Genomic DNA, 13,966 nt, shown 5'->3' on the forward strand with positions numbered 1-13,966 from the left:
CCTTGTTGTGTGAAACCCCAACCCACGTCGAGAACCCCCAGCGCAACAATACGCTATTTCTATAGCCTACTGTACTTCCATTCCAATTGTATCATTCAAGGAGATTTTTAAGGTGTTCGGGAAAGTTTATATGGCATGGCCCTATATGGGCTTATACAGTAGCCTAGGCTTTCTTATGATGTGCTGTCAGTGCAGGGAAGAATCTGGAAAAAAATCTACATTTGTTATGATATTTTTGTAAACATAAAACAAAGTGTTTTAAATAGGTTAGGCGATATTTCTTTAAAATAATTTTGTGAATAAAATAGGCCTAGGCCTATAATGTAGTAGCCTAATTTCCCAAAATTTCAATCATTGTAAGGACATTTGGCATAAAAGTCTGAATAATGAATTAATCTATTAGATGAGCATATTTGCTGAGCCCATCATTGGTGTAGGCCTTGTCCTACCTGTAACAACAGATTCTTTTTTATGTGGCCAGATATCATTTATATTTTGTTGTGCACATTCAGTTATATTACCCAGGCAAAGAAACATATGGTTCAGTAATGGGGCAATGGGAATGTGAGTTCTTTTTTTTAGGATAATGTTTCTCAACGGGGGCGGTACAGCCCACCAGGGGGTGTTTGGGGCACTAGGGGGGCGCTCAGAAGGATACAGCTGAGAAGGGGCGGTGCTTAGTTGCCATTAGGGGGCATTTAGCCCGTTTAATTTTTGAATACTAAGGGGGCGGGCATTTTCAGGCTGATGATGAGGTCAAGCTGGCGTTTGAAGGCTCTTTTTGACTCCTGGGTTCTGGTGCCATTTCAACTTCAAATATCGTTTTGGAAAAAGCCCTGATATAAGATAAATATCAGCAAATGAAGGGCTTATTCGTGCAATTGAAACATAAGTGATGATGTAGTGTAAAATCACAAATACATCTACGTACATGACATTTCAGCGTTTTTCTGTCCAAAATTGTGGCTGTGCTTGGTGGTGTAAAATGATGGGGACAGCTGTTGCTATGGGATGATTTATTGTGTTTGCTCTTATTCTACATCCTCTTCGCCTGTGTCTTGTTTGATGTTACATCTCCACAAAATTGTATTAAGCCCCAAAATAGTGGCATACCCCTTTAAGTTATCATAAGTTAACTGAAATTCATACGAGGTCTAAAACTATCATGGCCCACCATGTCCACCCATCATCCTCAGTTGAATGTTGAGATGGTGTCCACGCCTTTGTCTTAGTAGAAAAGTTTTTGCTCGGTGCACAATTCCAAACCAAAAATGCAGTGTGAAGAAAAAGGAGTCACACACAGGGGCTTGATGCTGTTCAGTGAAACTGTATTAAAAGCTGAAAAATAAAGAGAAGCCAAAACAAAAAGTGGGATGCAAACGTTTCGGGTCTAGCCCATCATCAGTGTTCCCAAAAATGTTTCAGCTTTTTTTTTGTTAAATATATTTTTACGGGCTTTTTTGCCTTTATTTGATAGGATAGTCTGAGATGGTGACAGGAAGCAAGTGGGACAGAGAGACGGGGTGTGATTGGGAAATGACCCCGGCCGGGCTCGAACCGGGGTCCCCATGACCACAGCGCCCCCCATGTTTCAGCTTTTAATACAGTTTCAATGAATGAATGAATGAATGCATCAAGCTCCTGTGTGCGACTACTTTTTCTTCACACCACCTATCATCCTCTCCCATTTTCCCCCCACCTGACCCTCTGCATGCGTCACTACAATGCCATCTCTCCTTGTCCCCTGTGCCTCTGCCGGCATGCTTAGGTCTTTATTTATATCCGTCAATGTCATGGAGTTAAAGGGACAGTTTGGTCAATTTCAACATGCAGTTGCAATGCTCACACTACCATGGACTTGTCAGTGCCTGAGATTTTTTTTTCTTCTTCTTCAGCCGTTTCCGAGATCCTGGTCATTGTAATGGGGGCAGCTCTTTGTTTACATTTCAAAAAAACATTTTTATTTATTCCCAAAAACATCCAAAAGGTTATAAAACATCAGCAGACAACTAGCAAACAGCAGTACCTTTTGGGAAAATATTTGGAGTTGGCCTATGTTTCATTTTTAAAAAATGTAAACAAACGCTGCCCCCATTAGAATTGCCCATATCTCGGAAAGGGCTGAGCCGAAAAATGTGGCATCACCAGGTACTGACAAGTCAAGGGTAGCGTGAGCATTACAACTGCATGTTGAAATTGACCAAACTGTCCCTTTAACATGAGGTCACACATCTGATGTACAGATATAGCCCGGTTCATCCTTATTCAACAACATGCATGTACCAAAGTGTGTGTGTGTGTGTGTGTGTGTGTGTGTGTGTGTGTGTGTGTGTGTGTGTGTGTGTGTGTTTGTGTTTGTGTTTGTGTGTGTGTGTGTGTGTTTCCTTTGGTAGGCATCATGAATGTGTGTGGGTGCTAATTGTAACTGCATGTCTGCGTGTCCTGTGTGAAATATAACCCTACTGCTGCACTCGTGACACTCATGCACATGTCTGTAGCAACCTTTCTGTCTGACTCAATGGTCTGTCTATCTCTCTGTTCAACTGTCATTCTCTAGGCCAGTGTTTCTCAACCTTTTCTTAGGCGAGGCACCCTTTCAATTCATGAAAAATTTCAAGGCACCCCAAACCAAAAGCCGTAAAATGGCATCGCATCCGATACCACACAAGCTTAGAAAAGGAGCACATTTGGAGATGTCACACGAACTACGTTCGAAGTTGCAGCTGACTGGGGCGACCTATATTTACTTTATTGTGCGTAATTCACAGATGAACGATTCCACTGACTAGCATTAACGTATGAATTTAGACAAATATGTATTATATTGCATCATTTGTTTATCAGCCACGTTTCCGCGGCACCCCAGCGTGCCCCGGCACCCCTGTTGAGAAACACTGCTCTAGCCTATCATGCATGCATCTTTCTCTATCTCTATCTGTCTCTCTCTCTCTATCTGTCTCCGCAGCTGTCTTTTGCACCAAATATAACCCAGCAAATTTTAAATTCAAAATCAACCAACAAACAAACAAACAAACAAACAAACAAATAAAACACTGTGGTTAGCTAAGGGCATCCATAGTAGGGCCTACAAATGTTGGTACTGATTGTTTAATGATTGTTTACTAATTTTTCAGTAAAAACGTGCCAGCTTTCTATGTCCATTTGATCCATATCTCACATCTCAGACATTTGTTATTGGTGTGTCATGTTTGCATGACTAGGCCACACGCCTTTTGACCAACAGGGGTATTCTGGAACGCTTCACTGCGCAAGTGTCAATCCGTAAATAGCCACTGCGCGCTCTGCTGCTCGGGTGGACGGTCCACTATGGAACGTAAGTGGAATGACGGGCACGAGATCGGATGGCAGCCCAAACGCAAGCCCCACCATGACGGATGACCGGAGCACTCTCTCTACGGACCCTGGGGAGCCACCCGGGATGCGTAGCGAGGAGGAACGATTTCGAACTTTCCAAAACTGGCCAAGCGACGCGCCGGTAACCCCGACGGCCTTGGCAAGGGCTGGATTTTACTTTCTTGGTGCCGGAGATCAGGTGCAGTGTTTCTGTTGCGAAGGAATACTGAGATTTTGGGTTCATGGAGACAATGCGTTGGAGGAACATAGACGGCACTTTCCCAGGTGTGATTTCATTCTGGGTAGAAATGTTGGCAATATACGGCGATATATCGAACCTGGATCAGACGACGTGGATGGACAACTTCTGACTCAACTTCAGAGGATGACCGTGGATGACCAAGGAGTTGGCGGTCAAGCGGTGTACCCGGAGATGGAGTCGGAAGATGCTCGCTTGACCACATATCACAACTGGCCGACAGGAGCTTCTGTCCAGCCTGATGCTCTGGCCAGGGCAGGGTTTTTCTATACTGGTATGTAACATTTTTTTGATTATCGCCCATCATGGATAGGAACAATAAGCTGTCCTGTTTGCCATGTTTTGCGCACTCACGGAGCCAAGACCAAAAACGAAACAGGGACAATAGCCTACACAAACATCAAAATGTTTTAATTGTTCCTCTCAGTCAATAAACATTTGCGTTCACATTTCCTATTCACAAAAATGAAATGGATCGCTAAAGTTCTTTGTGTACTGGATCACGCGACTGGGGTCACGCTGACAGGCGCAGAGAAAAAGCTAGACAGCGCGAGGCTGTTGCCATTCCATTGAAGTTCGCGCCGTGGTGCTGTTTTCCACTATAATGTGAGGAAAAACATCAACCTTTTCACAAGAACCAATAATATGCAATATGTGAAAGCAAGCACTCGGAAGAAGTGGTTCATAACTTTAACGTTTAAAGCCCTAAAAGACTAAGAATATTGTGTGACTGTGTGAATATGTGACTGACTAAGAATAACGTGTGACCGTGTGAATATGTGACTGTCTTTTTAACATCTCTCTCTCTCTCTCTCTCTCTCTCTCTCTCTCTCTCTCTCTCTCTCTCTCTCTCTCTCTCTCTCTCTCTCTCTCTGTGCGTGCGTGTGTGTGTGTGTGTTTGAGAGAGAGAGAGAGAGAGAGGGGGGGGCGGGGGAGGAGAGAGAGAGAAAGAAAGAACAAAACCCACATAATCACATAATGTAGGCGATATTTTTGTTTTGGTAGGCCATGGGGACAATGTCAAGTGCTTCTTTTGTGATGGGGGTCTGAGGAACTGGGAGCCTGGTGATGACCCGTGGCAAGAGCATGCCAAGTGGTTTCCACGGTAAGGGGACAATGAAAAAGTGTGCCGAGAAAAAAAAGAAAAAAGACAAAGCTGCAGTTGGTTAGTCTGACATTTTGCCACACCATTCCCCACAGGTGTGAGTATCTGCTCCAAACAAGAGGACGTGAGTATGTCAGCAACATCCAGGAGTCCTACTTTCACATGGGGGAGACAGTTGTAAGCATCACACTTTTACCTGTCACAATGAAATGTCCCTTATCGTGCACCTTTAAAGCAACCAATACAATTCATGACAAGGGCCCAAGGAACATTATCACTGAATTTACTAAATGTAGGCCTATATAACTGAATTTATTTTGAAAAATATATGTAATGTTGACTTTAAAATTTCATTGATATTATTGTGTTTGATATATTGGTGTTGGTTTGATATTGTCATTGATTTGACATATACTGTTTTTGAATGTACAGTACATATTAAAATAACAGCCTTTACAAACTTATCTTACAGAGTGGCTCCCAAGTTCCTGTTACCCGAGACATGACCCCAGGAAGTGGTAAGTGAACATAGGGTGCATCCCAATATGTGACCTTGCCTCCTCCACTTGTGCTTGTCTCCTCGTCCCACCTCCTGGCCCTTCCTTCGTGGAGAAAGCGATAAAGTTTCCCAGCTGTCAGCCTAGCCACAACAACTTTTGAGGGACTGTTTTCATTCACCATAACAATTGCACACGAGAAAAAGACTCTACAATTGAGCTTTTGCAAGATATTGAAATATAATGCTGTTGTCAGTGATGTCATCATGACGAGAAGCGAGTGGAGGAGGCAAGTGGAGGAGTCAAGGTCCCATATTAAGATGCACTCATACTGAAAGGAAAATAAAGGTCCGCAACACTGTTCGATGCTCCCAAAAATTCGGAATCTCAGTCCATGAAGGACTGAGAGTCTGAAACGTTGTGCTATTACATTTTTGGGAGCATTTAACAGTGTTGCGGACCTTTATTTTCCTTTCAGTTGCCTTATATTTGGTCAAGCACCTGTTCTACTGATATGCACGCATTCTCTGACGTTTTGAAGTGAGCATACTCACTCATCAATGCCAATACCAAAGGGTCAGACCAATGCTTTGATGTCTTAAAGGGCAACTCCTGCCAATTTCATTTTTGCTCACGCTACCCTTGACTTGTCAGTACCCGGTGATGCCGCATTTTTTGGCTCATCCCTTTCCGAGATATGAGCTATTCTAATGGGGGCAACTTCTGTTTACATTTCATTCTATTTATTCCCAAAAACATCCAAAAGGTTATGCAACATCAGCAGACAGCTAGCAAACAGCGATACCCTTTGGGAAAATATTTGGAGTAGGCCTATGCTAATTAAAAAAAAAATGTAAACAAAAGTTTACATTAGAATAGCTGATATCTCGGAAAGGGCTGGGCCAAAAAATGCGGCGTCACCGGGTACTGACATGTCAAGGGTAGCGTAAGCAATACAACAGCACATTGAAATTGGCAGGAGTTGCCCTTTAAAGTAGCTGGCTGGATCGCATGCCCATGTACACGTATGCTGCTGCCCACATGTTGATGACATGATGCTTCACCTGCTTTACTCACTCGCTGACAATGAAGCAAAGAAATAATGCTTAATACAGAAAATGTTTTCAGTCAGTCCCTAAATGACCACGCATTTGGAGTGTGTGTGTGTGTTTGTGTGTGTTTGTGTGATAGAGAGAGAGAGAGAGAGAGAGAGAGAGAGAGAGAGAGAGAGAGAGAGAGAGAGAGAGAGAGAGAGAGAGGGGAAAGAGAAGGGGCATCGCTATAAGCATTGCAAAGCTGTTGCACAGTATGCCTCCCACCCCCTATGCCTTTGTCCCTGAGGTGACTGAGTTCAAATTCACACTCCATTTGCACAACATGTTCCTAGTATGCACTGTCACAGTTGCTATCTGCCTGTGTATGTTGGCTCTATTCTGACATTCACCAACTCTCAAACACTCTTTGTATCTGAAAATATCTGGAAGGCGTGAATGCACAGTGGGTCATTCAGAGCAAAGGAAATCATCCATTGCACATTGTCTACTGTACATTGCTTCACTGATTTGAAAACAAGAGCTTGTTTTCCACGTTGCCATCATGTTGAGTGGCTGAAACTATTGCTGTATGACTTCATCACAAATAAGCTGCTTTAACTTAACCCATGAAGACACAGCGTTATACATTTGTTGTGACCAGAATGGCAGTGACCAAGTCGTAGTGCATTACTAAAGGCCCTGTGTCATGTCATGGAAGTGTAATACTATGGTAGTTAACTTTTCAGTGACTATTACAGTGTGCCACTGGAGGTACGGCGTGCATTAAGGTCCTACTACTATGAGAAAATGGGTCATTACATGTCACTCAAGCTGATTGTGTGAGAGTTGGCAGCTACTGTCTGCAATACATTGGCCATTAGTCCTAGCCACAGGTGATTCCAGACTCCATTGGGAGCTCTATTGGCCCCTCTACAGCCTGAGGTTTGTCAGGCCTTGGGGGCCCCTACAGCAGCAACCTGTTGACCCCATGTTGTGGTGACCTGTGTTGCCTTTTGGCGAGCTGGCCCTCTGACCCCTCGTACCGTGATGAGCCCGCAGCACACCAGCTCCCTACCTGACCTCTTGACCTTTTCCAGACCCACTGACCCCTCCTCCACCTCTCTGTCTCTCTTTGACCTGGCAGACGTGGTTGGGGAACATTCATTTCACATTCAAAATAGCACTACATACATGCAATATCAGAAATACTATGTTGGTTGGACGACAACAAGGCCCATTTTTCAGATACATCACACGTAGGCCATTTGGAAGGACAGAGGGTCCTCTTCCGCTCTAGTTTGGTCCTTCAGCTATACTAGGTTGGGGAAATGATCTGTGTGTCTCTCTGACCCGGCAGACGTGGTCACATTCAAAATAGCCTACACACATGCAATATCAGAAATACCTATGTTGGTTTGACAACAAGGCCTATTTTTCAGATACACGTAGGCCATTTCACAGGTAGGCCATTTTGAAGGACAGAGGGTCCTCTGGGTCCGCTATAGTAGTTTGGTCCTTCCGCGGCTATAGGTTGGGGAAATGATTTATGTGTCTCTCTGACCCGGCAGATGTGGTGGGGGGCTTAATACTGAAAGGGGTGTTGTCGGGCTTATGATAAGGTCAAGGGGGCGTTGGGGGGCTTGTGATGAGGCCAAGGGGGGCGTTTGTTGAAAAAAGGCGGAGAACCACTGCGCTATAGTTTGGTCCTTCCGCTACAGTTTGGGGAAATGATTTGTGTGTCTCTCTGCCCCGGCAGACGTGGTGGGGGGCCAGGGGTCTGCGGCGGCCCTGCTGTCCCCCGTGGTGCAGACGGTGCTGGGCATGGGCTTCGAGGCGGCGCTGGTGCAGAGCCTGGTGCAGACACGCTACCTGCTGACGGGCCGCCACTACACCTCCGTCTCAGACCTGGTGGCCGACGTACTGCAGGCGGAAGAGGAGGACCGGCTACGCGGAGAGCAGACCACAGGTGGGGGGTGGGGGGTTAATAGAGGGGACCAGACGACTGGTGGGGGGGCGGGGGGTGGGTAGAGGGGAGCAGAGGACATGGGAGGGTGGGGGGCATAGAGGAGGACCGGCTACGCGGGGAGCAGACCACAGGTGGGGGGTGGGGGGGTGGAGGTAGAGGGGAGGAGACGACAGGTGGGGGGTGGGGGGTAGAGGGGAGCAGAGGACATGGGAGTGGGGGGTATAGAGGAGGACCGGCTACGTGGGGAGCAAACCACAGGTGGGGGGTGGGGGGGGGAATAGAGGGGAGCAGACGACAGGTGGGGGGGTGGATGGAGGGGAGCAGAGAGCATGGGGGGGGGTGTAGGGGGTATTGTGGGTTAGGGGAGCAGAGGACAGGTGTGGGGGGGTAGTGAGTATTGTGGGATAGGGGAGAAGACACGAGGTAGGAGATGGGGTGTATAGGGGTGCAACAACCCGATCTGAGTAGCTGCCCGATGTGAGTCATATGTGAGTCGCACATGTGCTGTTGATGTAAACATGAAACACTCGTTGAAATAGTTCATAAAGTTTTTCAATGTTCAATAAAGCGTTAAGCCCCCAAAGGCTGTCGCTGTCACTGCCATCTTCAGATTCAAATTGCGTGGCTGAGGTCAGATGAGCTTGCTGTCACACAAGCGTTTCATGTTTGCACCAACAGCACATGCACGACGAGTCAAATAGGACTCACATCACATAGGGAAGCTCCTCACATGGGGTTGCTTGCTACAAGGGGGAAGCAAACATCAGGTGAGGTAGTAGGGGTTGGGTAGGTATGAGGTGTTGTTGGGTGGCTGGGAATTATATCTGTGAGGGTGGAGGATTTTATTGGGGTGAAAGGTTTTTTGGGGTGGGGGCAGTCACTCGGGTACATAGGTGGGTTTGAGGGACCTATTGTCAGGTTTGGATAATACGCACAGTGGTGTGGATTGGAGATGCACATAATCTCTTCGAACCTATTCAACCTCCTTTGGAAATTCTCTTCTCTTACAATACGCACATTCTAAATTCCAAAGCGAAAACTTCACCACTAATACAATACAACCTGTCACGAAATGAAACAAAGGGTAGGCCTACATTGTCCTTGCATGATACATTTTTCCATCGCCATATGTACTGCATAGTTTACTCAACTTCTTAACACTAAGAAGTACCACTACGCCATATCCGTACAGTACAGTACCTACAAGCCTATGTACTCCATTGAATGTAGGCTATTAGAACTGTTGTTCAGCTGCCATAAACCATAATAATTGCCCTCATAACCAGTCTGATACACCACCACAACTGCCCTCATAACCAGTCTGATACAACACCATCAACCCCTCATAACCAGTCTGATAAACCACCATAACCCCTTCATAACCAGTCTGCCGGTCTGTTTCCCGTAGAGCCGCTGGTGGAGAGACAGGGCAACAGTGGCGGAGGGAGAAGAGCGCAGGTCACAGCCAGGGACAAAGGTCATCCGCGCGCCTCACTGCACTGCTAATGCTGTGGCTGCTATACGCTTTTGATGCTAATGCTTGTGGCTGCTTTACGCTTCTGATGCTACTGCTGCTACTGTGGTTGCTTTAGCTTCTGCCATGACTTCATATCACTTCACAATTCACTACGTTTACATGATGTTTCTAATTCCGTATTAATAATTCAGAATTAAATAGTTCCATCGAGCATACTTTGATCTTTCCTTTAATTCAGAATTAAGAGGTGTTTGCGTGACGTTTTCAAAGCGGAATTAAGATTTATTCAGAATTAAAGTCAGTTAATTCCGAATTAAATGTCTCATGTAAACGTAGCAATTCATGCACTTCATACCATTTACGTCTGCTGTTTTGGCTTCTGTTGCTGTGGGCCTGATGCTGGTCATGGTGTGCTTTGATTTGCTACATTAATTTGATGCTTAATTGTGTGTGTGTGTGTGTGTGTATGTGTGTGTGTGTGTGTAAGTGTGTGTGTGTACCTTCAGCGTCTATCTTCAGCATGTGTACCATGTATGTGTGTGTTTAAAGTTAGGCGTGTGTGTTCAAGTGTGACTGCATATCAAAACTGCATTTCTGTATGTAAAACCTTATAATGCTATGCTGCAATGCACTCACGGGTAGCGTGTATGTGATGCACCTGTTTTGGAAAACCGGTTAGAAGACGGGTGTGACATCCTGTTCAAATGAGCGTATGTTTGTGTGTACACATATATATCTGAGATACAGGAGGTTTCTATGTTTTGATTGCATACGTGTGTCTTTGAGTTTCTATTTAGAAATCCATTTTTATCTGTGTGATTTGTTGTCAATTATCTTCTGGAATATTCTGCATTATTAGCATTTTAGATAAGTTTGGACTTGTTGAGAAGGGTACCCAGGTTCTATCACACTGTTTCTCCCTTTCTGGTTGAAGATTTTTCTGACAGGTTATTTGCATTTACACAATATACAGTATAATTTGTGTGTACATGTCATGTAGATATTTAAAAAAGTGTTCTTTTGAGTTCGTCGTGACTTGAAGCGTATGGAGCAGCAGTTACATTAAGATTCTGTGGCAGTGTGTGCTTTTTACAGTAGCTATTTTAAAATTCTACTCGCATAAGTAACCTAAAACAACTATGATCCCTTGGTACTGTTTTGAACAACAGCAGCAGCAAAAACAGCACTGCTCAAAGCTGTGGTTGTCATGCACACCAGATGGTAGCCAAGACACAAACCTGCTCTATGACTCTCTCAAAAAAAACCCCACAAAATACCAAATAAACACGACGCCAAGTTTCTTTAACTACAGATCCGTGCCAAAAGGGACTCCAATGATTGAAAACTATATACAGTAGTAAATAAACTGCATATTTTATATTCATCTGGAGATATGTGTTCAGTATTTAAACTTGAATTAATATTTATATTTACACCAATTCAAATGATTCACCTTTTTAAATTCATGGTCACATGGATGTGTGTGGTATTACTAGTCTGCATGCAATTGTACATTTTATTTTAAGGGACCTTCAATTACAGTGTACTACTCATTAGGTACATAGGAATAACTGGTGTAAGAACTTGTACAGTGAGTACAACCTCAGTACATGTTATTATGTCATATATTTTGTGTATCTATACCAGTATGACAATAATGACCATAATGTACTATGAGGTGGTTTTGTAGTACTTTTGTAGTACTGCCAAAGTGGTCAATTCTTCCACGGAGGCAAAGGAAAGGGCTGAACTGAGGCCCAAAGCATACCTGGTATGTAGACACAGAAAAATACACGTTGAGAAATAGGCCTACATGTTGAGCATAATGTAATAACATGCACTGCAGTTGTACTTCCACGTTCTTACACCACTTATGAGTAACTGAAAATACAGGCCGCTTAAAATCAAGTTTTTACCTAATTCTATGCACATACTAACCAGGGCTTGATATTAACTTTTTCGCTTGCCGGCCACTGTGGCTAGTGGTTTTCCCGAGTCACTAGCCATCCAGCTATTCTACTAGCCACACATTTCATTTTTTATTTCATTTTTTATCATGATGCTGTACATCTAACCTCAGAAGATGGGGTGCTTTAAGTAAGAATATGATTGCAAGTATTTCTAAATAGGAATAAAACAAACAAAATGAAACAAATAGAAAGTGAGTACCGGTAACTGACCTTGTTCTTGATACACTATTCTGATATGTCATACCATAGAATAAGCTACCTGCCAAATTGGCTAGTGACCCTGAAATTGTTACCAGCCACAGCCAAGTTTTACCAGCATTTGGCCGGTTGGCAGGTGCCAGTGTCAAGCCCTGATACTAACACTGTTGTCTCTACTTTGCCTGTGCATCTCTGTGTTCGTGTGTGTGTGTGTACATGTGTGTGCGTGCGCGTGTGTGTGTGTACAGCCGCCGCCCTGGCCGACCTGAGTGCGGAGGAGCAGCTTCGTCAGCTGCAGGAGGAGCGCACCTGTAAGGTGTGCATGGACAAGCTGGTGTCCATCGTCTTCATCCCCTGCGGCCACCTGGTGGTGTGCACCGACTGCGCCGCCAGCCTGAGACACTGCCCTATCTGCCGCGCCACCATCCGCGGCAGTGTACGCGCCTTCATGTCGTAAACCAGGGGTTCCCAACCTTTTTCAACTTTGGGCCCACTCAAAATTGTCAAAAATGTTCAGGGCCCACCTCTGACCCAATTAAGAATAAAACTCAAATAAATCAACAACAACACACACCAAAATATGATTATTATTTTTGGAAAATGATTTCAAGGCCCACTTGGAATACCTTCAGGGCCCACCAGTGGGCCCCGGCCCATAGGTTGTGAATCACTGTCGTAAACGATAGAGAAAAAAACAATAACCTGAAGTGTGCCCACCGTCTTCATGATATGAACACCAGTCAAAAATACAACCAGAAGTGTGTGCCACCATCATGTACAAAGATAAAGCAAGCGACAAACGCAAACACACAAAACTGGAAAAAGAAAGAACTAACACATACCACACTACCACATTACAATCTCACATGATTCCCACAGCATGTACCTCTCTAGTTATTATAAAGATGCGTTCAGGCGTTCTCCCTCAGGCATGCGCATACACAGTGCGTATCACAGACACACTGCAACAACACATTAAGTCACTGTAGACATGAGGGACAAACGAAAAATGAATAGTTTTTCATTTATAATGAAGGAAACCATTAGAGTCATATACGCTGTGCTACAGTATTGTGGCGTATAGCTATGTTATAATGTGAGATTACACCTTCAGATAACTGCAGTCAATAGTAATGCAGTCTAATGAATTCAGCGCTAGGAAGCGGTATAGGCTTCACACTTCCTCGACGAAGTGATAGCCTATCTTGTATTGCACACACACCATTGGCCGGGTGTTGGCATGCCACTTCCAACAGATGCTTAGTGGTACTAGTGAAACACATCAGACCAGTTAAGTCACAACAACCCATTCTCCAGGCTTGCCTAGTCTGGCCATGTTGGGAGTGTTCCCCTGTTTTGACTGAATACACACCATTCATTGTAGCTGGATATAACCGTTAATATTCTTAACGCTGGATTTCCCCAAACCACACCTCACATTCATGCACATTCTTTACAGGAATAGATTTGTCTTCTATGCTCACAGACATGACATGACAGTCTTACTCTCTGTTGTTCTCATAATAAAGAAGTTCTTTGCAAGAAAACTCTGGCTCGCTCTTTTGTCCCGAACCACAGTCAGTGGGGATGTTTACATAGTGTGTTGTTTACAGTATTCAGTGTATAGTAATGTTAAAGCACGAGACTCGTAGCTGCATCCACAGCCGCAGGGCTAGACCTCTGCTATGACTTGAACAACATACTCCGCAGTGCCCTTCTACTCAGTTCAGGGGGGCACGCACGCACGCACGCACGCACGCACGCACGCACACACAGGCTAATCTCCAACACAAATACAGTCACAGGGAGACGGCTGATGGAAAGTACACATTTTTTTTTATTAACAAACGTCTATTTACACTTTGAACACCAAACAGACAGACGGACGGCGATCACGTTACCGGTGGTTGGCACTGCACTGGCACTCCGCCAAAAAGGAGAAACGGAAGACATTTTACATTTTATTACAAACATGAGGAGATGGAAGGGGGCCAGGATTCATGTGTTTTTTTAGTTTTTTCTTGTGCTCTAGTTCGAGTTCTTACATACATACAGTGCTTGCCCCCATGTAGATTTAAAAACAGTGAATTAGTGTATCTGGATCAG

The 13,966-nt window shown here is 44.5% G+C and overlaps 1 protein-coding gene across 2 annotated transcripts; it reads left to right on the forward strand.

The window, feature by feature from the left end:
• The first annotated feature begins 3,302 nt into the window (after positions 1–3,302).
• On the forward strand, positions 3,303–13,397 carry birc7 (baculoviral IAP repeat containing 7). Of its 2 annotated transcripts, none has more exons than XM_063208111.1 (7): positions 3,303–3,887; positions 4,598–4,718; positions 4,814–4,895; positions 5,191–5,236; positions 8,006–8,215; positions 9,624–9,692; positions 12,109–13,397. In XM_063208111.1, exons 1-7 carry the CDS (start codon positions 3,344–3,346, stop codon positions 12,315–12,317), a joined length of 1,281 nt encoding a protein of 426 aa, XP_063064181.1. In that variant the 5' UTR covers positions 3,303–3,343; the 3' UTR covers positions 12,318–13,397. The 2 variants fall into 2 exon arrangements, with proteins under 2 accessions (XP_063064181.1, XP_063064182.1); XM_063208112.1 differs by having other exon boundaries at positions 4,619–4,718.
• Positions 13,398–13,966: the final 569 nt, after the last annotated feature.

Source organism: Engraulis encrasicolus, chromosome 10 (assembly GCF_034702125.1).
Source record: "Engraulis encrasicolus isolate BLACKSEA-1 chromosome 10, IST_EnEncr_1.0, whole genome shotgun sequence".
NCBI lineage: Eukaryota > Metazoa > Chordata > Actinopteri > Clupeiformes > Engraulidae > Engraulis > Engraulis encrasicolus.

Coding starts and splice junctions, on each gene's coding strand:
- birc7 (XM_063208111.1), top strand. CDS start 3,344: ATGACGGGCACGAGATCGGATGGCAGCCCAAACGCAAGCCCCACCATG. Junction 5,237..8,005: donor AGACATGACCCCAGGAAGTG/GTAAGTGAACAT, acceptor CTGCCCCGGCAG/ACGTGGTGGGGGGCCAGGGG. Junction 9,693..12,108: donor GGTCACAGCCAGGGACAAAG/GTCATCCGCGCG, acceptor GTGTGTGTACAG/CCGCCGCCCTGGCCGACCTG.